This window comes from Balaenoptera ricei, chromosome 5, assembly GCF_028023285.1.
Source record: "Balaenoptera ricei isolate mBalRic1 chromosome 5, mBalRic1.hap2, whole genome shotgun sequence".
NCBI lineage: Eukaryota > Metazoa > Chordata > Mammalia > Artiodactyla > Balaenopteridae > Balaenoptera > Balaenoptera ricei.
This window is the reverse complement of record NC_082643.1, coordinates 49,828,013-49,851,291: the sequence shown is the minus strand read 5'-3', so window position 1 is coordinate 49,851,291 and position 23,279 is coordinate 49,828,013. Positions and strand designations below refer to the sequence as shown.

Genomic DNA, 23,279 nt, shown 5'->3' with positions numbered 1-23,279 from the left:
AGATAACTTTTACAACTCTGGAAATTAACCAAAGGGGAGCGTTTATTTATAAAAAATGGCTGAATCTCAGTAAGCACAGTGAGCTTTGTGGCATTTTCACTTGCCCCATTCCTACGCCTTCTCCCCAGCTCCACAACAGCCTTGAAAACAAACGGCACCGCATTCACAGTGAAAACCAGCAGCCTAGCAGCCACTGGACGGGGAAGAAAGGGGTTGGAACTCCCCAGAACACCATGCTCAGAGAATTGTCATTATTTGACATGTCAGGCAGTTCCCTGGAAAACTCTGTTCTAAGGCCTTGTCTTTATTTGACCTGACCACAGGAACATTTGTCAAAAACAATCAATAGCAGTTGTTTAATATCACAACTGCCTGAGGCAGTGATAACAATTGAGACAAACAAGAAACTGACCAAAAAATTTAGAAGGAAAAGCTGGGGAATAAGATATTCATAGGAGGCTTTGAAAAGGTCCAACATATTTGTAGAAATCTAGAAGGTTGCAAATGGTAAGGCCGGGCGCGTGTTCCAGGAAAGATCTAAATAAATTGAGAGACATCTTGTGTTCATGGATTGGAAATTTTAATATTGTTAAGATGGCAATACTCTTCAAATTGATCAATAGATTCAATGCAATCCTATCAAAATCCCACGTGCTTTTTTCGCAGAAATTGACCAGTTGATCCTAAAATTCATATGGAAATTTGAGGGACCCAGAATAGCCAAAACACTTTTTTTTTTAAATTTTTTAAAATTTATTTTATTTATTTTTGGCTGTGTTGGGTCTTCATTGTTGCGCACGGGTTTCCTCTAGTTGCAGAGAGCCCGGGCTACTCTTCATTGCGGTGTGCAGGCTTCTCATTGCGGTGGCTTCTCTTGTTGTGGAGCACGGGCTCCAGGTGCATGGGCTTCAGTAGTTGTGGCTAGCGGGCTCTAGAGCACAGGCTCAGTAGCTGTGGGGCGCGGGCTTAGCTGCTCCGTGGCATGTGGGATCTTCCCGGACCAGGGCTTGAACCCGTGTCTCCTGCATTGGCAGGCGGATTCTTAACCACTGCGCCACCAGGGAAGCTCGCTAAAACATTCTGCAAAAAGAAGAGCAAAGTTGGAATCACATTTCCTAATTTCAAAAGTTACTACAAAGCTACAGTAATCCACTTAGCAAGGTATTAGCATAAAGATAGATATATAGATCAATGGAACTGAATTGAGAGTCCAGAAATCAATTATTAAACTTATGGTCAGTTGATTTCTACAAGGGTGCCAAGACAATCCAATGGGGAAAAGAATAGTCTTTTTAACAAATGGTACTGGGACAACTGAATATTTGTAAGCAAAAGAATGAAGTTGGAACCCTACCTATATTAGTCAGGGTTCTCCAGAGAGAAAGAACCAATAGGATATACAAAGACATATAGAAAGAGATTCGTTATGAAGGATTGGCTCACATGATTATGGAGGCCAAGCTGGAGGCCCAGGGAAGCCAGTGGTGTAGTTCTAGTCCAAACCTAAAGCCCTGAGGATGAGGGAAGCTAATAGTATAAGAATCCAAAGGTCTGAGGACTGCGGGGGCTGATAGTATAAGTCCAGTCTGACTCCAAAGGCCCAAGAACTAGAAGTGCCAGTGTCCAGGGGAGTGAAAAGATGGATGTCCCAGATTGAACAGAAGAGCAAATTTGCCCTTCCTCTGCCTCTTTGTTCTATTCAGGGCCTCAACGGATTGAATGATGCTCACCTGATTTGGTGAGGGTGATCTTCTTTACTCAGTCTATGATTCAAATGCTAATCTCTTCTGGATACCCCCTCATGGACACACCCAAATATAAGGTTTTATCAGCTATCTAGGCATCCCTTAGCACGGTCAAGTTGACACATAAAATTAACCATCACATCATATGTAAAAATTAACTCAAAATCAATCAAAGGCCTAAATGTAAGATCTAAACTATAAAACTCTTAGAAGAAAACATAGGAGTAAACCTTCATGAGCAATGGTTTCTTTTCTTTTTTTTTCTGTCCGTGCCACACAGCTTGCGGGATCTTAGTTCCGTGACCAGGGATCGAACTTGGGCCCCCAACAGTGGAAGCTCAGAGTCATAACCACTTGACCGCCAGGGAGTTCCCTGTAATGGTTTCTTAAATACAACACCAAAAGCATAGCAACCAAAGAAAAAATAAATTGCACTTCATCAAAATTTAAAACTTTTTTGCTTCAAATGATATTATCAAGAAAGTGGGGCTTCCCTGGTGGGGCAGTGGTTAAGAATCCGCCTGCCAATGCAGGGGACACAGGTCCAAGCCCTGGTCCAGGAAGATCCCACATGCCGTGGAGCAACTAAGCCCGTGCGCCACAAATACTGAGCCTGCACTCTAGAGCCCACGAGCCACAACTACTGAAGCCTGCGTGCCTAGAGCCTGTGCTCCGCAACAAGAGAAGCCACCACAATAAGAAGCCTGCACACCGCAACAGAAAGTAGCCCCCACTCGCTGCGGCTAGAGAAAGCCCACACGCAGCAACAAAGACCCAACGCAGCCAAAAATAAATAAATAAAATAAAATAATTAAAAAAAAAAAAAAGAAAGTGAAAGACAAACTACAGAATGGGAGAAAATATTTGGAAATTATATATCTGATAAGAGACTACTACTTAGAATATATAAAGTACTTACACAACACAATAATTTAAAAAAAAACAATAATCCAATTTTAAAATGGACAAAGTATTTGAACAGATATTTTTCAAAGAATATATACATATGGCTAGTAAGTACATGAAAAGATGCTCAATATCATTAATCATTAGGGAAATGCAAATTAAAACCACAATGAGATACCACTTCATACCCACTAAGGAAAGCTGTAATCAAAAAGATAGACAATAACAAGTATTGGCAAGGAAGGATGTGGAGAAATTGAAATCCATCATACACTGCTGGTAGGAATATAAAATGGTTCAGTCACTTTGAAAAACAGTTTGGAGTTCCTAAAAATGTTAAACATAGAGTTACCATATAACTTAGCTGTTCCACTCATATGTATACCCAAGAGAATTGAAAACATACATTCATACAAAAACTTCATAGAAGCATTATTCAAATAGCTAAAAGTGGAAACAGTCCAAATGCCCATCAACTGATGAATGGTTAAACAAAAGTGCTATATCCATACAATGGAATATTATTCAGTCATAAAAAGGAATGAAGTACTGGTACATGCTATAGCATGGATGAATCTTGAAACATTATGCTAAGTGAAAGAGTCCAGACACAAAAAGCTGCATATAATCACATATGATTTCATTTATGTGAAGTGTTCAGAATAGGAAAATCAAATCTATAGAAACTGAAAGTAGATTAGTGACTGCTTTGTGTTAGTGGGATGTTGGGGTGAAATGAGAGTTGACTGCTAATGGATACAGTGATTCTTTGGGGAATGATGAAAGTGTTCTGAAATTAGAGAGTGGTGATGGTTACACTACTCTGTGAATATTTAAAAACCTCTGAACTGTACACTTTAAAAGGATGAATTGTATGATATGTGAATTACATCTCAATACATTTTTTTAAAAATTATTTATTTATTTATTTTTGGCTGTGTTGGGTCTTCATTTCTGTGCAAGGGCTTTCTCTATTTGCGGCAAGCATGGGCCACTCTTCATCGCGGTGCGCGGGCCTTTCGCTATCTTGGCCTCTCTTGTTATGGAGCACAGGCTCCAGATGCGCAGGCTCAGTAGTTGTGGCTCACGGGCCTAGTTGCTCCGCGGCATGTGGGATCTTCCCAGACCAGGGCTCGAACCCGTGTCCCCTGCATCGGCAGGCGGATTCTCAACCACTGCGCCACCAGGGAAGCCCCTACATTTTTTTTTTTAATTAAAACAATAAAAGAGATGTAGCCAAGAGGCAGGTATTCTAATTGTAAGATTGGAGGCTCTCCACTGCACTACCAAATGAAATGCATTAGCCATCACAAACTACTGTTTAATGAAGACACACAAAAGAAAGGGGATTGCTCTTTTTCCTGGATGATGGGTGTGCATAGTGTGAGTTCATATATGGTCCTCTTATATTCTCATTGCCCCACTGGGACCCACACATGGGAAGCTCTTAAGAAATATCTGTTAATTGTATAAATGAACTAGGTGTTTCATTCTGTAAGAGAAAAATCTTGTTGGCAAGATACGTTTAACAAACTCTTTTCTGGTAATTGTCATCCCTTCCTGTCTCGGAATGCTTAGGTAAAAATGAGAAGAGCACCAAGGAATCAGAATATTCTGGCAGTTCTTATAGGGGAAAGAAATCGGATTGGAAATCTTCCCATGTATGTGGCTTATCTGGTTTATTCTAAACTAATCTCTGAGAAAAGTTCTTCCCTTACTTCCAGGCATGACGTATTGACTGATTTTATAGAGTTTCAGAAGAGAAACTCAACCTAAGCTATGTATGTATGAGGAGCTACCAATTATTCAAATACGTTTCTTTCTTTTTTAATGTTAATTTGGGGCAAATAATACATATGTCAAATATACCATATCTGTTTACGTGAAACTCCTAACAAAAAATAAAAATAAGGAAAACAATAACTAATGGTCAAAGTTTATTTCGTATTTAAGGACTTAATGGAAATTCTATGATTCTTTGCATTCTGTTTGAATAATAGGGGTTTCTTAGCTTGTTTATTATTTCGAGTGTCAATTTATAAAAATATTAAATTCAATGTATGTCTTCTACATTCAAAGCACTGTGCTAAATATGGTAAGATATATATAAACATGATAAGGGCATGGTAGACACTGGCATCAAGGACATTATAGTCTCCTTGGTAAGGTTTTTCTTGATCATTCCATTGAAAAATTTAAACCTCCATACTACCCTGACCCTCTCTACTCTCGTCCATACCATTTTTTCTCCCTTAGAAAAATCTAAAATACTAAGTATTTTACCTGTCTTTTTTGTTTATTGCCTTTTTCCCCCAAACAGAATATGTGTCATGGTGACAGGCATTTTTGTGTGTTTTGTTCATCACTGCATCTCCAATGTCTAGAATGGAGATATTAATGTCTAGAATGGATCTATATATTTAATTACAGGTGCACAAATAAACATCTAATTGGCAAACTAACAAGAGTAAGCTAGATAGTTCAGTCATGGCTAGTGCGTGGAGAGATTTCTTGAAAATCAGAAGATGGGTTAATTTTGGATGTCGGTGACCTTGGACAAAGCATTTTTCTTCACCTATAAAGTGAAGGAATTGAATTATCAGGAGACTCAAATTTTCTCATCTTACAAATCACCAGCCACTCCACTAAAGAATCTGAGCCCCTGTATGACAGAAACAAAAGTCCATTATTTTCCAAAAACAACATTACATGTGTGTCTGCATTCTGTTATATTTTTCAGGTATGACAAGGTTTAAGAACATAAAAATTATAATACCATAAAGAGGAATAAATTTTGTGGCTAGGATTTATAGTGTAATAACTAATAATAATAATGCTATAAAGAATTAAAAAATTATAGCAATGCTGTTGAGAATATTTTATTGAGTGCCAAGTGTAAAATGCACTAGTGATAAATTAAAAATTGCAGTAATGGTATTAGCAGGAGAGACATCATGTATATCTCCTGAAAATTACTGATATATTCTTATAATTTACTGTAAAATATTTCATACTGCAGTTATGTAAGGTGTTACCATCGGAGGAGACTGTGTGGGTCTCAAGTGAACCTTTCATGCAGGGAGTGGTTGAAGCACCTAAAGAAACCAGAGAACTGGGAACCTCATTGAGCTTAATAGTGTTTATTGAGGATTTACTATGTACCAGGCATTTTCTAAGGACTTTGTGTTAATTCATTTGATCTTTAAAAAAAAAAAAAAAAGCCTGTCTTAAAAATGAGAAAACCGAGAAGCTGAAGGTTGTCCAAACCAGGACAGGAACCCAGGCAGCCTAGCTCATTGCCATGAGCCTAAGTACTTCATGATCCTACTCTTTCATTACATTTTTTTTTTGGCTGCACCAAGAGGCTTGGGCGATCTTAGTTCCCCACCAGGGATTAAACCCAAGCCCCAGCAGTGAAAGCATCGAGTTCTAAGCACTGGACAACCAGGGAATTCCCCTGTATTCTGCTTTCTAATGGATTTTTCTTTTGGAAAACATGCAGCAGAATTTGGTCCGAGACTTACTATTATAACGATTTATATATCACGACTGAGTTGGGTGGATGGGTAGGTAACTTGCTCTCCTACCTTAAACTTCTTGAGCAATTATTGCTATCTTTCAAAAAGAAGCTAAGTGTCATGCATGACCAAGTTACCTCAGGTCAGTTTGCAATAGTCCTGAACTGATTGACAACTTGGCGGTGAAAAACCTCTTTGTTCCCTTCCTTTGTAATCAGAAGATACCAGAAAACACATCATCAGGTCAGGTCATCGTCCGACTAAATCTCCTCCAATGGCATCTTTTTGCCCCTAGCATAAAGCCCAACTCCCTAATATAGTTTTTACGGCCCTTCAAAATCTGGCCCAGTTACCTTTTTGGCTCATGGCTGACCACTTCCCATTCATTCTCTGTTTCAGGCTTTCCTGTTAATTCAGATTCTTTCAGTTTCTCAAAAGTGCTGAACTCTTGCTCCAGGATTTTTTTTTTTTAATTAAAAAAAGTGAGGTAAAATTTATGTAACACAAAATTCACCATTTTAATCATTTTAAAGTCTATAATTTATGATGTCATGCAACCATCACCACTATCTAACATTGAAAGAAACCTCATACTCATTAGCAGACACTCAGAATTCTTCGCTACCCACAGCCCCCAACCATCACTAATCTACACTCTCTCTATGGATTTACCTGTTTTAGACATTTCATATAAATGAAATCATACAACATGTGGTCTTTTGTGCCTGGATTCTTTCACTTAGCATAATGTTTTCAACATTCATCCATGTTGTAGCATGAGACAGTACTTGATTTCTTTTTAAGGCTGAATAACATTCCATTGTATGGAGAGACCACATTTTATTTATTTATTTGTTTGTTTATTTAGGCTGCATTGGGTCTTCATTGCTTCGCGCAGGCTTTCTCTAGTTGCAGAGAGCGGGGGCTACTCTTCGTTGCGGTGCACTTGCTTCTCACTGCTGTGGCCTCTTTTGGTTGTGGAGCACGGGCTCTAGGCACACGGTCTTCAGTAGTTGCAGCACGCGTGCTCAATAATCACGGCACATGGGCTCTAGAGCACAGGCTCAGTAGTTGTGGTGCACAGGCTTAGTTGCTCCACAGCATGTGGGATCTTCCCGGACCAGGGCTCAAACCTGTGTCTCCTGCATTGGCAGGCGGATTCTTAACGACTGCGCCACGAGGGAAGTCCCAAATGGATAGACCACATTTTGTTTATCCATTCATCAGCTGGTGGACATTTGGGTTATTTCCATTTCTTTGGCTATTATGAATAATGCTGCTATGAATATTTGTATACAAGTCTTTGTGTGAACATATATTTTCAATTCTTTGGGGTATATACCTAGGAATGAATTGCTAAGTCATATGGTAAATCCATATTTAACTTTCAAAAAACTGCTCAACTATTTTCTTTCCAGGATGTTTTCATTGGCCCCTGGGATAATGTAAAGGTGCCAGGCCATAGCATTCATCCTTTCAGGTCCCAGCTTAGACATTACTTTTCCAAGAAGCCTTCCCTGACTGCTTAAGTTGAAATTAGATATCCCTAAATCTGAGGTAAAGAATACTACCCAACACTCACCATATTATCTTGTACTTGTTTCTTTCTCTCTTCACCAGCACACTCCTAGTCTGTGAATTCTAGGGGTGTTAAGAGGGAATATGTGTATCTTACTCTCTTGCACAGTGCCTGCCATCAGGGAGGCATGCAATAAGAAGACGTTAGATTGAATAATCACAGCATTTATTCTATTCAAAGCAGCAAAAGGCTCTGTTGCATGATTCTTCCACTAACAAGTCTACATAAACTGATTCATGAAGTTGTCACTGAAGGATGCTAATTAGTGAATTGTTTATACACATGTATACACATGTACACATACGTATATATACATATAACACTAAAATTCATGACTATTTTAGTGATTGATTCTTTAAGTGTTTAAGAATAAAGTTTAGGGGACTTCCCTGGTGGCGCAGTGCTTAAGAATCTGCCTGCCAATGCAGGGGACACAGGTTCAAGCCCTGTTCCGGGAAGATCCTACATGCCGCGGAGCAACTAAGCCTGCGAGCCACAACTACTGAGCCCACATGCTGCAACTACTGAAGCCCGTGCGCCTAGAGCTCGTGCTCTGCAACAAGAGAAGCTACCGCAGTGAGAAGCCTGAGCATCACAATGAAGAGTAGCCCCCGCTCGCCGCAACTAGGGAAAGCCTGCACACAGCAACAAAGACCCAACGCAGCCAAAAATAAATAAATTTAAAAAAAAAAAGGAATAAAGTTTACAGACCACCTATTATGCCCAGATTGCAATTGCATTAATCTGTACAAATGTTTCAAAAAACAACTGCTACTTTTTGACCAAGTAATTCCACTTCTGAAAATCCTAAGGAAATAATTCTAAATGCAGAAAATGTTTTATGTATAAAGGTTTGCCTGAAAAATTATTTATAAATAATTAAAGATTGGAAACAAGCTCCCTCAATAGGTAATGGAGGAGTGGCTGCATAAATTCTACAGATATTTAAAAGAATGTTCAAGAAGGATCTAGAATAATGTGGTAGAAATTGTAATATACTGTAACTGCAGCTATTTAAAGAGGGGGAAAAAAATCCCAAACCTATGACAAGAAATATATCAAAATGCTAACACTGGCATGGTTTGTGCTGTGGGACAATATATGGTTTTTCTCTTCTATTTTATTTTCTAAATTTTAAATGTGATTTTACTGCCATAATAATTTTTAAAGTACAATAAACATTGAAGCAAATAACATGAAAAAAAAGAAAAAAGCCCATATCACTAAATGTGATGTCTCTGATGAAGATTTTGTTTAGGACGTTCACTTTGAGAGTACAGGGACAGACATTCATAATGCTTTATGAGATGCTGTAGGGCAACTGGCCATTCAGAAGGGTGAGATTGGGGGTCACGTTCTTCTCCCCATTTGTCTCCTAGGTCACCCACGGGGCCAGTGAGGGCAGGGTGTGGTCTCCATCTCCATCCTCAGCAGGAGGCTTAGGTCTGGCAAAGAGCCAGGCAAGACATGAAGGCTCAAAAGAGCACCTATTTAGCCCAAATCAACTGAGAAAATTAACTCTAAGGCTCACAGAGATATTGGTACCCTTATTTATGGTTCTCCACATTTCTAATTATTACACAATGCCTGAGGAATGTAGAGCAAAGATCATCCTCAGACTTCAGTGAGCATAATAATCACCAGAGCCTCTGGATTAAGAGAGATTCCCCAGTCCTGGCCCAAAAGATCCACATTCACTAAATCTGGGATGGAGTTCAGGCATCCATCATTTTTATCTAACAAGCAAAGTAACGATGCAGATGAGCCATTTCTCACGACATGTGAGAAAACATGCTTTCCATCATCTTCCAAGATCTTGACTTATTTCTAATTCAGACGTGGCCAGTTGTAACGAGCTCTGCCATGAAAGATGAATTCTGCAAAATTCACCAAACTACAGTACAGCTGACTCCAGTGACCCCAAATTGGAAGTTTTCCAGAGCATTTCACCTTAGTTTGCTTGCTCTTAGGGAAAAATAGAAAAATAGAGAAATTGCCTATACTTTAAATTCAAACAAATGTCTTGTGTCTCGTCACCTTGGGACAATAATACAATAGGTGAGCAGTCACTTTTATCGTTTCTAAACTGGCTCCCTTGATAGGTTTGACATAAAAAAACAAGCTAAAGAACTACTTTAAGCCTCCTTTCCTAATTCTGAGAAACTTTGCTATTCAGTCACTGTTTGGACTTAGACTTTGGATAAACAATGATAACATCTCATCCGCACTTCAATGTAATTTTATCGTCTTAAAACTTGGAGAGCGCAATGAGAATCTGGCTGTCTGGCAGGGATTCCTCTCTCCCAGAGATGCCCTAGAGGCGAGAAAGTGGGACATCCAAATACTCCGTGTGATCCCAGTTCCAGCCCTTGCCAAGTACATGTCCAACTGCTTGGAGTCTGTGATGAAAGGAAAAGGAAATCTATGCTGGAAGCTTTCACCTAATTCTAAAGGGAATTTCATTGCATTTGTAGACAGCCTGGAGTTCTACTCCTCCAGCAGACGCGTAATTAAGGCGCAATGATTGGCCAAGAGTCAAAGCCACAAAGTAGAGCCTGTAAGGAAAAAAAAAAAAAAAAAAAGCTTCAAGAAACCTGTTAACTGCTCTTCGCTGCTCTTGTTGATACTTTCTTTTAAAACCGTGGGCTAAGGTATTGGTCCCTGCGTGCAGGTCCACCTCTTCCCAGCCCCAGAAGGCACCTCTAAGAAGTTGGTGGATACGGAGGAGACGGTGGGCAACAGACTATAGGGAATGCGGGGTCCTTCAAAAACCGATACCAGAGGGGACAGAGGCTCAAGATACCTTTTTAAAACCCAAACGGCTTCTAGGATATACCTGTTGGATGGCACTTGCACCTTTATTTACTTGGCCGGGAAACAGCCAGCCTCTGGCTATCCTTGGTCAGCCCTGTCCTCTTCCCGGATGTCGAGAGCCCGGATTCTGCCTAGTAACAGGCCATTTGAGATTCCCATTGGCGGGAACGAACCTTATTTAATAACAATGATAACATCCCCTTCTTATAGTACATTGAAAGATTATTGGTGGGCATTTAGGGTAGATGTGGTTCAAAAAAGAGATAAGCAGTTATATATTTTTTAAATTTCGGGTTTGAAATCAAACTTAGAGAAAAGTTGCAAGAACTGTACAAAACTATTTACCCTTTACTCCTATTCCATGTTGATGTTTTACCATCTTTGCTCTGTACTCCCCTATCTTTTTTTTTTTAATTAATAAGCTTTTTAAGAACAGCTTTAGATTTAGAGAAAAGTTCAGCAGATAGCACATAGGTTAAAATACCAGCCTCCCCCCTACAGTTTTCCCTATTAGTAGGATCTTACATAGGTATAGTACCTTTATTATAATTAATGAACCAACATTGATTCATTATTATCTGAAGTCTATAGTTTAGATTTCCTTAGTTTTTACCTTCTTGTTCAGATTTACTTAGTTTTTCTCTTCTTGTTCATGTCACTTTAATTTGACTCAATCCCTCTGAAGCACAGCTGGTAAATGTAAATATAAGCTATTATACTGCACCTGGGAAAATAGCCAAGAAATATTATTTCGCAATTATTTTTAAAAAGATATTCGGTAGTATCTGTTATAGTGAGAAATCACCCACATGTGAAAGAGTAGAGAAATGGCTTAGCAAAATGGCTTAGCAAACTATTATATATTAACATAGTGATATACTTTCTGGCTATTAAAAGTGTAAACTAGGAAAATTGTTTTAATATGTGGAGCATGCTATTAATGAAAATAGTGGAAGGTAAAATAAAATATGCATGGCTGGTTAGCACTAGTCAGCCCCAAGTTAAAAGGAACCGATGGGACTAGAAATGATTAAAACTTATTACTCCCTAGGTTATATCTTTTGTAAGTATGTTTGAAGTGGTCTTAAAAAATTATTATTAAAAAATAAAACTAGCAGCAATTTTCATATTCAGGAAGTACTTTAAGTAAAAGATTTATATGATCAGAAAAAAAAATCTTTTGGATTCCTATATTCCCTTCTCCATTCTTATGTTGAATGATAAAGTCATTCTAAGATATTCTCCCTAGCGATCAAAAAAATAAAGAAAGAAAAGAATCGGACCAGTGATACTGACAGATCTAGCCCATTTTAAGTTGTAATCAAGCTTAACTGTTCTTCAATCATATCTGGCCCACACCTGTCTCATGTCTCCACTACCCCACAAGCAAACAGAACAGCCACAGGTGTGAGATGGGCGGTCACAGCTGGGAGTTCCCATGAGCAGGCAACCAGTTTCCTGGAGGAGGGACCTCCTGCCTGAAAAGTCATGCACTCAGAACACTGGGCAAAAAAAAAAGCAGATTAAAAACAAAAGAAAATCATTGCTTCAAGTCAAATGAGAACAAAGAATGATTTTTTAAATAATTTAAAACTTAATACTTTTAGGATCTAGCCCTGTATGGAAAAGGAAGTGACATTGAAGCAACGCCTGGTCTGCAAATGAATTCTGAACTGCCCCATTTTCAGCCATCTGAAGACCTAAACTTTTATTTTATCTTGAACTCAATAAATAATACCCAATTCAAATGGAAAAATAACAATATATTAAGCAATAAAATAGGTTGGAAATTGCTATGCACAGTATGGTTTCTTTTTTCTTATAAATTCTGGAAGGATACACACCGAAGTATTATCAGTGATTACCCTAAGGTAGTGAAATTAGGGAAGATTTTGTTTTCTTGTTCTCTTGTCTTTATCTGTGTTATCTAATTTTTTTTTTTTTTACAATAAACATGTATCACTTGTATAATTTTAAAATTCTTTAAGATATGAAATAGATGTAAAATTTATAAAACCCAATTTTTCATCAACTGACTTTAGTTCTGTGTATCTAAATGCAAAGATAGTTGATATTTACAATAATAATCACAAAGCATTAATGATCTTAGATGGTTTTTTTAAACCATAAATTACTTTGTGTTTAGTTTTAGTGCTGAGTGTATTTAATTGTAGTTCAGTTTTCTTAAACTATCATGTGAAGTATATGTGAGAAATTCTTATGAACTAGAATAACTTATTATTCAGAGCAATCCATTTCCCAAACCTACCAGATAATGGAAGTATTTATTGTGGTACCTTCCCACATCACAAAATACTGCTTAACTTCTATATAAACTTCCTTTTTTTTTTAGGAACACCAAACAGTTTGTTACTTCAAATCCAGTTTTCATCATAAGCCAATATCTGGATGCTGTAGCTTTAAATTTATAAAGGACAAGAATTTCTTTCTTTTCTCAACTTAGAGAAAGTAAATAAAGACATAAGGAATTTTGAACCTGAGGAAATACCCCCAAAATGGAATTTGAGTCCGACGCTTAACACAATAAAGAGAAAACGTTAACTCTGGTAGAACAAGAGCAGTCCTGTGCCCACAATCCAGGTGACACTTGCCCACCTGTTCCGTCACTCTGCTTTTCCAGGTGGTCTTGAAGAAGCTTTTAGCAGGGAAACACCTGGACCCAAGAGACCACAGAACGTGTAAGGTGACACACATATAAGGGACATAGAGTTATGGTCAGGTGGCACCTAAGACAACTTCTGCCTGCAGATGTGTGTCTGTGTTTAGAGAATTAATCCTTTTCTCAAAGAGTCACAGGCTGCTCACAGGATGAGGAGTTTTCGCGGTCACTCGGTCTGCTGCCTCATGCGGATGTCTTCCTTTATAAGAACCTGGGGACTTCCCTGGTGGTCCAGTGGGTAAGACTCCATGCTCCTAATGCAGGGGGCCCAGGTTCGATCCCTGGTCGGGGAACTAGATCCCACATGCATGCCGCAACCAAAAAAAGATCCCACATGCTGCAACTAAAGATCCCGCCTGCCGCAACTAAGACCCGGCGCAGCCAAAAATAAATAGATAGATAAATAAATAAATAAAATATTTTAAAAAAACCTTTTAAAAAGCATCTGGGAGACATCTTAAATAAATACAATAAATCTTGTGGTGTAAGAATGTAAAGCCAATTCAGTTCCCCATTATCCATGCTTGAACATACATGGTGGAGGGGGTGTTTTGGAGGGACATAGAATATCAACATTGGTCACTGAAAATTTCAAACAATTTAAAAATCCTAACAAGCAGCAAGTAGTCTTGAGTTTCAACCCCTCTGTCAGTACCTGACTGAAAGCTGCAGTTGACCGAGAACAAAGATCAGAAGAGAAAATGAGTGTGAAAGATCATCCACATTGGATACTCTGCTCCTGAAAGAGAGGTGTATACCCCATATATGAAAAGTGGTTCTAGGATTCAGTTTTCCCAAGATTTCATGATGGGTATCAAAAACTTGCCCAATAAGTCCAGGGCAATATTTTGTGATCTCTCTGCAGTCATAGAAAGATAGCCCCACAGGTAGGCTTATTATACCTTATTATGAAATGTTACTTAGTTTATATGCCCCATAAGAATAGCTCTTGTGAGAAGATTTGGCCTCAGGATAAAGCAAAAACAACCTTCTGTTCTTTTTTTCCCCATTTCTGCTACCCATTACGACTATTGTGCATTTTAGTGCCTTTCATCCTGAAGATATGAGGCCAACTTGGTGCTATTGGTATGTTTTTATCCTTCTTCCCCTTTGCTTTCCTCACAAAAATCAAGGCTCACAGAGATTTCCTATCTGGCATATAACCAGTTAGGGTTAAACTAGGTGGAAAACTAATACTCAGTCGACATCCAAACCCCCAAGGGCATGTCTATTCCAATGCAGGTGATATAGGCCAACCCCTTCCAGAAAGAAAAATCAATGGGACTCTCTTTGGACCAACAGTTTAGGCAAAGCTATTGTCATCAGCTGAATAAATATTCATTTTGCTTACTTTCTTAAAGTTTATTTTAATTAGAAGCTCTAAATACTCTGATCTAGACACCCTTATGTGACTTGGTAATCCTCTTTCCTCAAACCACTAAGGAAATGGGACTATTTCTAGCCCAGTGGCTCCCTGCCTTAGCCCTACTGTGCATGTGTTTTTTTGAATTATGGTTTTCTCTGGGTATATGCCCAGTAGTGGGATTGCTGGGCCATACTGTACCAGGCATTTTCTAAGGACTTTGTGTTAATTCATTTGGTCTTAAAAAAAAAAAAAAAAAACCATCTTAAAAGTGAGAAAACCAAGAAGCTGACGGTTGTCCAAACAAGGACAGGAACCCAGGCAGCCTAGCTCATTGCCACGAGCCTAAGTACTACATGATCCCACTCTTTCATTACACATTCCCCCAACCCCTGACCCCCCCCACCCCCCGAGAAAGGGATTGAACCCCGGCCCTCGGCAGTGAAAGCACGGAGTCCTAACCATTGGACCGCCAGGAAATTCCCTCAATTACACATTTTTAATCATTTGTTTGATGTCAGCAAACACAAGCACGTATACTAACACTGCTGTGCTGAACAGCCTGTACAGGGGTTGAATTTATACTCTTAGATCAGTGCCACCTTGAACGTAGACCGTCATCACAGTAGTGAAGTGGTCTAATCACTGAACCGGAGCATTAGAGATGAGAGGAAATGGAGAGATCCTTTTGGATCTCACTTAATTTCTTCTGTTTTTATCAGCTAAGTAAGCTCCTCCAACTAAAATTTTCTTTCCTCATTTTTAGACATCCAAACTTATTCACCTTATCTAGCTAATTGAGTCAATATTCCTATTTCCAATATGAAAGCAAGACACTACAATAATTTACCTGATCTCTGCTTCTAGTTTGTCTCCCTTACTATAGCAAGAGGAATTTTTACTTCACCCCAGTCTATACAGGTCTACATTAAACTGTCAAGGGCTCCCCATTGCCTGGGTCAGTAGTTCTCAAATATGTACAGGAACTTATTATGGTGATGGTTGCACAACTCTGTGAATACACTCAAAACCATTGACCTGTATACTTTAAATAGGTGAATTGTATGGTATGTGAACTATATCTCAAAGTTGTTACTTTAAAAAATTTATTGAGGAAATCAAAGCACCTGGAAGTCATGACACGCTATGTGTAAAATCCTAAAATGTTGAACTAAAAGCAGTTTTACTAGCAGAAAATAACAGTATGGTAGATATTATATATAATTATAAGATTAAAATTCACTACTTTACAACTATGTCTACCAAAAAGCAAGTGGTTGAGCTAAGGTTATCACCAGTTTCTAATGTTTGCCTCTAATATTAAATTGCCATTTGTTCAATTGCCTACCACTGTTTGCCAGCAAAGAAGCATTAACATCAAAGACAAGGAAAATTTGAAAGGGAAACTTTAAAATTGAGTACATCCTATACCATATTTATTTGTCTTCAAATTAAGACTTTAGGAAAGCTTCCATATTTGGAATTACACTAAGGTTTTCTGGAGGAGATTTGACAATCCCTGGCTTCCTAGAAAATGCTTATTTTTCTTGGCGTATCATAAAAGATCCTTTTTTCAACCTGACCTTAAATTCCCTTTCCATCTTCACCTCGTTCCACAGCGCCTTAGGCTGCCACACAGCAGAAGCCACCTATCTCCCACAGCCATAAGGAGCTAAGTATCCCCCAAACACACCCTGCAGCTTTGCCCTCACAGAGGCTTCGACATCTGAGCTGTCCTTTGAAACATGAAAGTTCTCCAGGAAAAGAGCAAAAGGGATTCTAAGCTGAAAGAATTCAGCACCAGGACAGAAACTGAGAGGGTAAGGGCATTCACACCCCGATGGGTCTGGCCTCAGTGGGGGGGGAGGTTTGTGGCTGGCAGGAGGCTGGGAATGGCAGTCCTCCTGGTCTGTGCTTTATGACACGAGCAAAAGGGTGACTCCATCAGGTCTGTGCTGTACTCTGCTCTCAACACCCTCTTCTGCCCCACCCCCTCCCCAAATACATGTTGACCACGTAAGAAGGTTGACCAGAGCCATAGGTACGTTATGGGGACAAAGGACAGACGGACCTGACGGATCCTCATAAGAATGAACGTGGAACCCAGGAATGTGTCCTAACCATTGAGCAATCACCCAATGTTGTGCTATGAAATCACACACTGAAGCCAAAGGCAAGAATGTGGTAGAACCAACAAAGCTGGTTTCTGTGGAAAGCCAAGATCATTCACCTAAAGATGCCTGGCCTCCCAGTAGCCCACCCTGATTTTCTTAGCCCAAAGGACTCTCTCCTCTGAAATCCTCATTTTGTACTTACACTGGAGCACTTCATTTTGTACTTACGACACTCTGAAAAAAATTTTTTTTCTTGTATTGCAGTTGTTTTGTCCTCATTCCTGGTACCACCTTTTTTTTCCTTTGCCTCATTTTAAAAGCTTATACCTAATACAGTGCAGCTTTAAAAGACATCTTGGGAGTAAGGTATGGTATAAATCAGTCAACAACAAGTCTTGTTAGATTTTAAGTTCAAGAGGTGAGAAGTCATGTCCCATTCACCTTTATCAATCCCACAGCACTAAGGAAAACATAGTTGTTGAATAAATTGACATTGTGATAACAATATGGTAAAGTAAAAACATTCTTTGGCTTTTAAAAGAAGTTGACATTTTTTATTTTTTTCCCTCCTGGGAGATCACCGCCTGTACTAGAGTATTCACATAAATGTTTATCTTTTATGTTTAAAAATTTCATCTCTCCTAACCATACACCTGCTGTCTGTGCTTGTAGCTTTTTTTTCTTGATGTGATTTGCCAAAGTTTCATCCCTTGTATAGGTCTTTTTGGAGAAAAGCAACCCTTAGATTTATTTATTCTGCCTATTTTTTGTTTGTTTTCTGATAGAACAGATATATTTATTTCAGCAAAATTATAAAGTAAAACTACAAAGAAACAAAAATATGTGACACTCACTGAGTCACAATTTTGTAAGGCGGAAAGTTAACAATAATCAGCATAAGTACAATAAATTATAAAGATCTGTTGATATTTTAATGGGGGAAAATAGCCAGAAGAAACACAAAAATACTTTAAAATACATCATTGCCACAGCACATGAGAACATTTCCATAAAAAATTAACTATTTCCTCTTAGACACTTCATCTTTCAGCCCTCTTTGAATTTACATTCTGAAATCTTGATTTTCTACTGCAGTTTATAAACTAGCCATTCTCTCATTCCATGGACCCACAAAGATCAGTCCCATCACAAGCAAATAAAAGGACCACTTCCTGTTAGAGATACAGCACTTCAAGGCTAATATTTAATCTTAATTGGCAAAATGTTTAGTGCAAATAAAATTATATTTAGCAGCTTAGAAAATTCCTGGTGGGGAGGCATTCACCTCATAACCCTTACTGCATCCCCAGAACAAAATCATTTCTCACTTTTCATGAGTATGAACACTGGCCATTCAAACCTACTGAAAACTACTGATGCTAATTCTGCTGTTTGTTACACAGGGAGCTTCCATAAAAGATGGTTTCAGTCACTATGCAAATGAGCCATACAGTTTTTACATTTGGAAAGTTCCCCTCAGGTTGATGTTCTTTTAACAAAGCAGGGTCTGAATGTCAGTCACAACTGGATCTTACCCAACTCCTTCTCGGAAACAAGGCATTAATCATTTCTTGCGCTGGCCACCAAAGGTTGCATTCAAAGGAACACCTGAGGATGGGGCAGAGGAATCTCTTAGAGCAACTTCTACTCTCCAGTAATAATTTTACTGCACAGATTTGAATGCCAAAAAAAAAAAAAAAAGGGAAAGAAGAGGAGCCATCTGATTTCAAACCTGGTGTTTTCCACTCTCAGCCAAGATTTGTTCTCCAAATGAATGGAAGCCAGAGAGCTCCTAGCCAGAGAGAGGATTTTGTTTGAGCTTCATCAATTCCTTGAATTGCCTCTCTTCTTGTTAGACATCTGTTTCCTCTCTAGCCAAGGCCTGGGGTAGCTGCTTGGGAGAATAGTGTGGCCTGCTGTGCCCGGATCTGTGATGGCAAGGGAAGTACAGCCGGGTTTTAAGCACCTGACTCTGCTCCTTGTCTACGTTCACTGGCCCAAGGACTTGAGCCGTGAGAAAGCTTGGACAACCTCTGAGGTCCAGGATGTGCTGACGCAGAATCCAGGGAGGTAAACACTAGGTAGGCCATCTCACTTGGCCTCTCGACCAACTCCTCAGCAATTTTTCCATTCCCCCTGGATTCTCTCACTGAATAGCTCAACGATGGGGATGTGGAGGCCATGTTGGAAGGAGGGGCTCCCCTCAGTCACTATACTCTTCTCTTTCCCTTAGACTGGGGAATTTCTCATACTGGTTGGCTGACCTCCATTTGCTGTGCTGACTTTTGAGCAGGGCAGCAAAGGAAGTCTTTCGAGTGACACTTCTAGATATTTCCCGGCTCTTGGCCTTCCTGGTGGGGGAAGAGCTTCGAGCCAAGGGATAGGTGGAAAAAATGGGCTTGCCCCGTGGGGCTTCCAGTAGCTGCCATATTTCCCCAGAGGTATTACTGGTCAGATACTGCCAAGGCTTCTTCCCACTGCTGTCCCGGATGTTCACACGAGACGCCAACCTTTGCACTAGCAATTTGATGATCCCCTGGTGGCCATGAATGGCTGCAAGGTGCAGCGGGGTATACCCACAACTGGACTTCACATTTATATCCAGAGCAATCCCTGCTTTCTGTGCGCCTGAGACCAAGTCCTGAAGGGCCCTGAGGTCACCGTGTTTGGCTATCCAGTGCAAGGCAGTGTACCCGGTCAAAAAGTCTTTGTGCAAAGCCAGCTGGGGGTCCTCCCAGAACAAAGTCAACACCTGAATCCAAGAGCCACTGGCAAGCTTCACAATCCATTCATGCTCCCTGGCATCAAGAGGGACCAGGGATGACTTGTGCTCGGAAGATCTGGTGGGGATCAAGGCTGCAGGCCTCTCCCCTCCAGGGGCCCATGAGCTGTGTGGATGACCACACTCAACAACAGTAGCCTTAAGGTCTGCAGGTTTTGGTGTCAAAGCGGCATCCACCCTTGGGCTGGACATTGCTCCCACCTTCGAGGGTCTCCTGGACCGGGGAGGACGCCGGCTCCTTTTCAGCAAATCCCCCTCAAGGCACTCCTCATCAGAGGAGGACAGTTGGGCTCTCTCTGCCCTAGAGCTCCTCCTTAGGGATCTCCTTAATTTGGGGACAGGCCAGGGCAAAGGCTGAGGGTGGCCTGCAAGGCCACCAGCTCCTATTGGGACGGGCTGAGAAGGGTGACCATCCTCTCTGTTCCTGAGGCCCTGAAGGCTCCTGCTGGGGCTGCCCTCCTTTGGAGAAGGGGCCCCAGCTGGATTCCTGAGCCTTCTCCCATCTGGGGCTCCCGGGGGAAGGTGCAGCCCTTCTTCAGAACCCCCAGGGGACTCTTTGGGTCCACTGCTGCTCTCTTCACTGCCGTGGCTCTCCTGGTCCACAAAGTCCTCCAGATCTTGTAGGGACAGCTGACAACGAATGCTACGAAAGACGGCCAGTGGAGACTTCCCGGGCCAGGATTCCGAAACAGCGGGAAAGAGAGAATGAGGGGGAGGAGGGAGGTCCGGAGGTGCTGGCTTAGATTCCGGGACCCAGAAGCCCGGCTCCGAGGGTAGCTGGGGGAAATTGTCTGGCAGTATCGACCAGGCTCGGATGGGACCCTGGTCTCGGGCCTTGGGTATCTGGGGGTGTCTGGCCACCCACTCTCGAGTGCGCTGCTGCTGCTGCTTCAGGGTCGAATAATGCAGGGAGCTCGGGGTCACCAGCTCGGGCGGCTCTCCGGGGGGAGTGGGGCAGGACAGGAGAGCAAGCGGGGAAGCCCCGCTCCCAGCAGCCTCGACGGTTGTCGGAGGAGAGCGGGGTGCCGCGGACACCGGCGGGGGCTCCGCGGGCGCACCTTCCCGCTGCGGCCTGGGAGCCCCGCGGTCGTCCTGGGCAGGCGGGGCCGGCGCCGGCTTCTCCCAGGCGCTGGCGCTGGCGGTGGCGGTGGGGGGGTCGGGGAGTGAGCCGAGCAGCGGCTCGCCCGGGAGTCCCCCCAGGCCGTTCTGGAGGCATTCCCAGCAGCAGCCGCCCTGCGTCTCGGCCGCCGCGCACCTCGCTCCATCCTGGGCGGCCGCGGGCACCGGCGCCCTGTGGCCGGAGCTGCCCCTCCGCCGGCCGCCTCTCCGGGCCGCCTCCCGGGCCCCGCTGGCGAGGAGTCCATCGCAACCTGCCTCGGCGGCCGGGTCTGCGGCACCTGCTGGCTCCTCCTCTAGCTCCTTCTCGCGCCGCCGCCGCCGGGGTTGCTGCGGCGGCGGCGGCCGCTCCCCACTGCGCGCGAGGAGCGGGAAGCTGGGCGCAGCTCCCCCTGCAGGGGCGGCGGCCGCGGGCGGGTCGCTGGGTCGCTGCAGCCCCTCCTCCCCCAAAAGGTCCCTGTACCTCCTTTTGAGCACCACGTACTTGGTGCCGTCGGGGTCCTGGCGCACTGCGGCCACCGAGTTGACGAAGCCCTTGAAAAGCTCGCGGCGGCGCTGGTGCTGGCTGGGGGGCGTATCGGGGTCTCGGAGGAAGCTCTTGAAGTGGCTCAGCAAGGCGGCGTTGGTCACTCGGCCCCCGGCCTTACACAGAAAGTCCAGTAGTGCCTCCTGGCTCAACTCTCGGGCCATCGCTGCCCCGTCGTCCCCTGGCCCCGAGGTGTCTGCGTCTCGCCCTCCCTGCACTCTCCCCCGCCAACAGAAACCCTGGCCTGGCGTCTGTCACCTGCGCCCGGGGCGGCGCCACCTGCCTCCATCAGCCGCGGCCTGCTTGCAGCCCCTGAACGTGCCAAGAGGGCCGCGGGTCCCCCGGGGACAGGCCCCGGGGCTGAGCCCCCGCGCGCAGCCCAGGGTGGGAGAGGGCGGCTCCCAGGCCGCCCCTGCGCGATGCGCGCCTCGCGCAGCGAGTCCCCGCTGCGAAAGTTCCCGGGATAGGTCGGAGTCGGTTTCACCTGCGCCCTGGCGACGCCTCCTCCCCGGCTCTGGGGGAAGGGCGCGGCCCGCCTCCTTCTGTCCCTCCACCCTCTGAGGTCTCGCCCACCCCTGCCACCCATCCCAGATGAGTCAGGCTGGTCCGAGCCCGGAAGAGCGCCGTAGGTGAGGTCGCCAGCTAGCCGGAGCCGGCAACGTACAGCCCGGCAGGTCGCGCAGCCGCTCCCGGGCCGGGGAATGGAAGGCAGGTAGGCGACCCGATGCTCCTTTGGGTTTCGGCCACGTAGGAAACGAAAACAATAGACCTGTTCTTGCTCTCTCCTTTCGCTTCGTTAGTCACGGCTGAAGCCGCTGGGTGGGGAAGAAGGTGCAAATTAACCAGCATCTTGCTGTCTCTCCAAAACATACCTTTATTAACGATGTAGGCTATTAATTTCAGATACCCTGAGGCAGTATCGAGGTCGGGGAAAACTCATTTTGCATCCAAAACAAGCCTATCTTGATCTGGTGATACTGCTGGGGCGGCTCCTCCGGACCCTGGCGCCTACGGGTCCAAATACACCGAAGTCTGTACCGAAAAGAGAAATCACTCTGAAGATTACAGGTTGGTTACAGGAAAAAGGAAGGCCTTTTTCCTTCCTGACAGTCTCACGTTAAGGTGCCGGAAAAATCTAATTTGATGTTGAATTCCCTAGTAACTGAGATGAACAGGAATTAACGTCTCGACAGTTAAGGTATTTGGTGCCTTTGTTTTTATTTAGTACACAATTTATGAACAGAAGAAGAGATTTGTACAGTCTCTTTTGTGTTAGCTTAAGTGGTGAAGTCTTTCCCTCCGAATGTGAGGTTTCCTCTACACCTTCAGAATGTTAAGCATTACAGGCTCCTTGATTTGACCCTGCTGCTCCCAACACTGGAATGTCTGCTTGACTCTAATTCTCCCCTGCGGGGCCGTGAACTTCCTAATTCCACGTCCATTTGTAGACTAGAGCTTGAAAAACTCTAGTTTCAAAACATTGGCCTCTTCAAGACAGTAGAATCACAGCACGTTTCCTAACAGTTGCTTTCCCCCTACATTTCACTTGTCCACATGTTGATCCTGCCCTTTCTGTAATAATCCTTCTGGTCTTATCCAGTTTCTTTATCAGTCCTAGTTACATGCCAAAAATACTTTCCTTGTTTTATCTACTTACCTATCTGACTCCACGACCTCTCCCATTCTTTTCTTTAGCTGTCTTCTTATTTCTTTCCATTGTGACTGGTTGTTTATCCTCAGCCCCAACTGTGACAGCAAATATGCTTATTTTTTGGAATGCTCTGTTGGCTATATTTCCTATTTTCTCCTGCCCTGTCAATGCCAGTCTTCCTTCCTGTACTCCCCTCATCTTTCCACTCTTTCTTCCTTTGCTCTACTATTTCTAATTGTTTCATGTGTCCCTGTTCTTTTTGCTGAGGGAGGGTACTGAAAGTATGTTGGCCGCACAATTGTCAACATGTGTTATCATGGGCCAATTTTACTGATGCCGCATACCCACATTAACTGAGCTTTGTTTTAAGTCTCCAACATACCCTGGTACTTTTCCATGAATGAATTGCAATCCTTGGCTTTAAATTATTTAGGTCAGAAAGAAGAACTGGGAAACATTGTTTTCTATTTTCAGCATTTTCTTGA

General features: G+C 42.6%; 1 protein-coding gene and 1 long non-coding RNA gene across 5 annotated transcripts in view; one reads left to right on the top strand and one right to left on the bottom strand.

Moving 5' to 3' along the window:
* Positions 1-657: 657 nt before the first annotated feature.
* SOWAHB (sosondowah ankyrin repeat domain family member B) lies at positions 658-21,644 on the bottom strand. Its single transcript, XM_059922806.1, has 2 exons — positions 18,255-21,644; positions 658-1,080 (listed from the first exon to the last, which is right to left on the bottom strand). The coding sequence occupies exon 1, from the start codon at positions 21,305-21,307 to the stop codon at positions 18,923-18,925; it is 2,385 nt and encodes a 794-aa protein (XP_059778789.1). The 5' UTR covers positions 21,308-21,644; the 3' UTR covers positions 658-1,080; positions 18,255-18,922.
* LOC132365884 (uncharacterized) overlaps positions 21,598-23,279 on the top strand; it is a 29,355-nt gene continuing 27,673 nt past the window's right edge. For all 4 annotated transcript variants that reach the window (XR_009503296.1, XR_009503295.1, XR_009503294.1 and 1 more), the window contains exons 1-2: positions 21,598-21,855; positions 22,047-22,211. This is a non-coding gene — a long non-coding RNA (uncharacterized LOC132365884). The remainder of the gene's footprint in view (positions 21,856-22,046; positions 22,212-23,279) is intronic.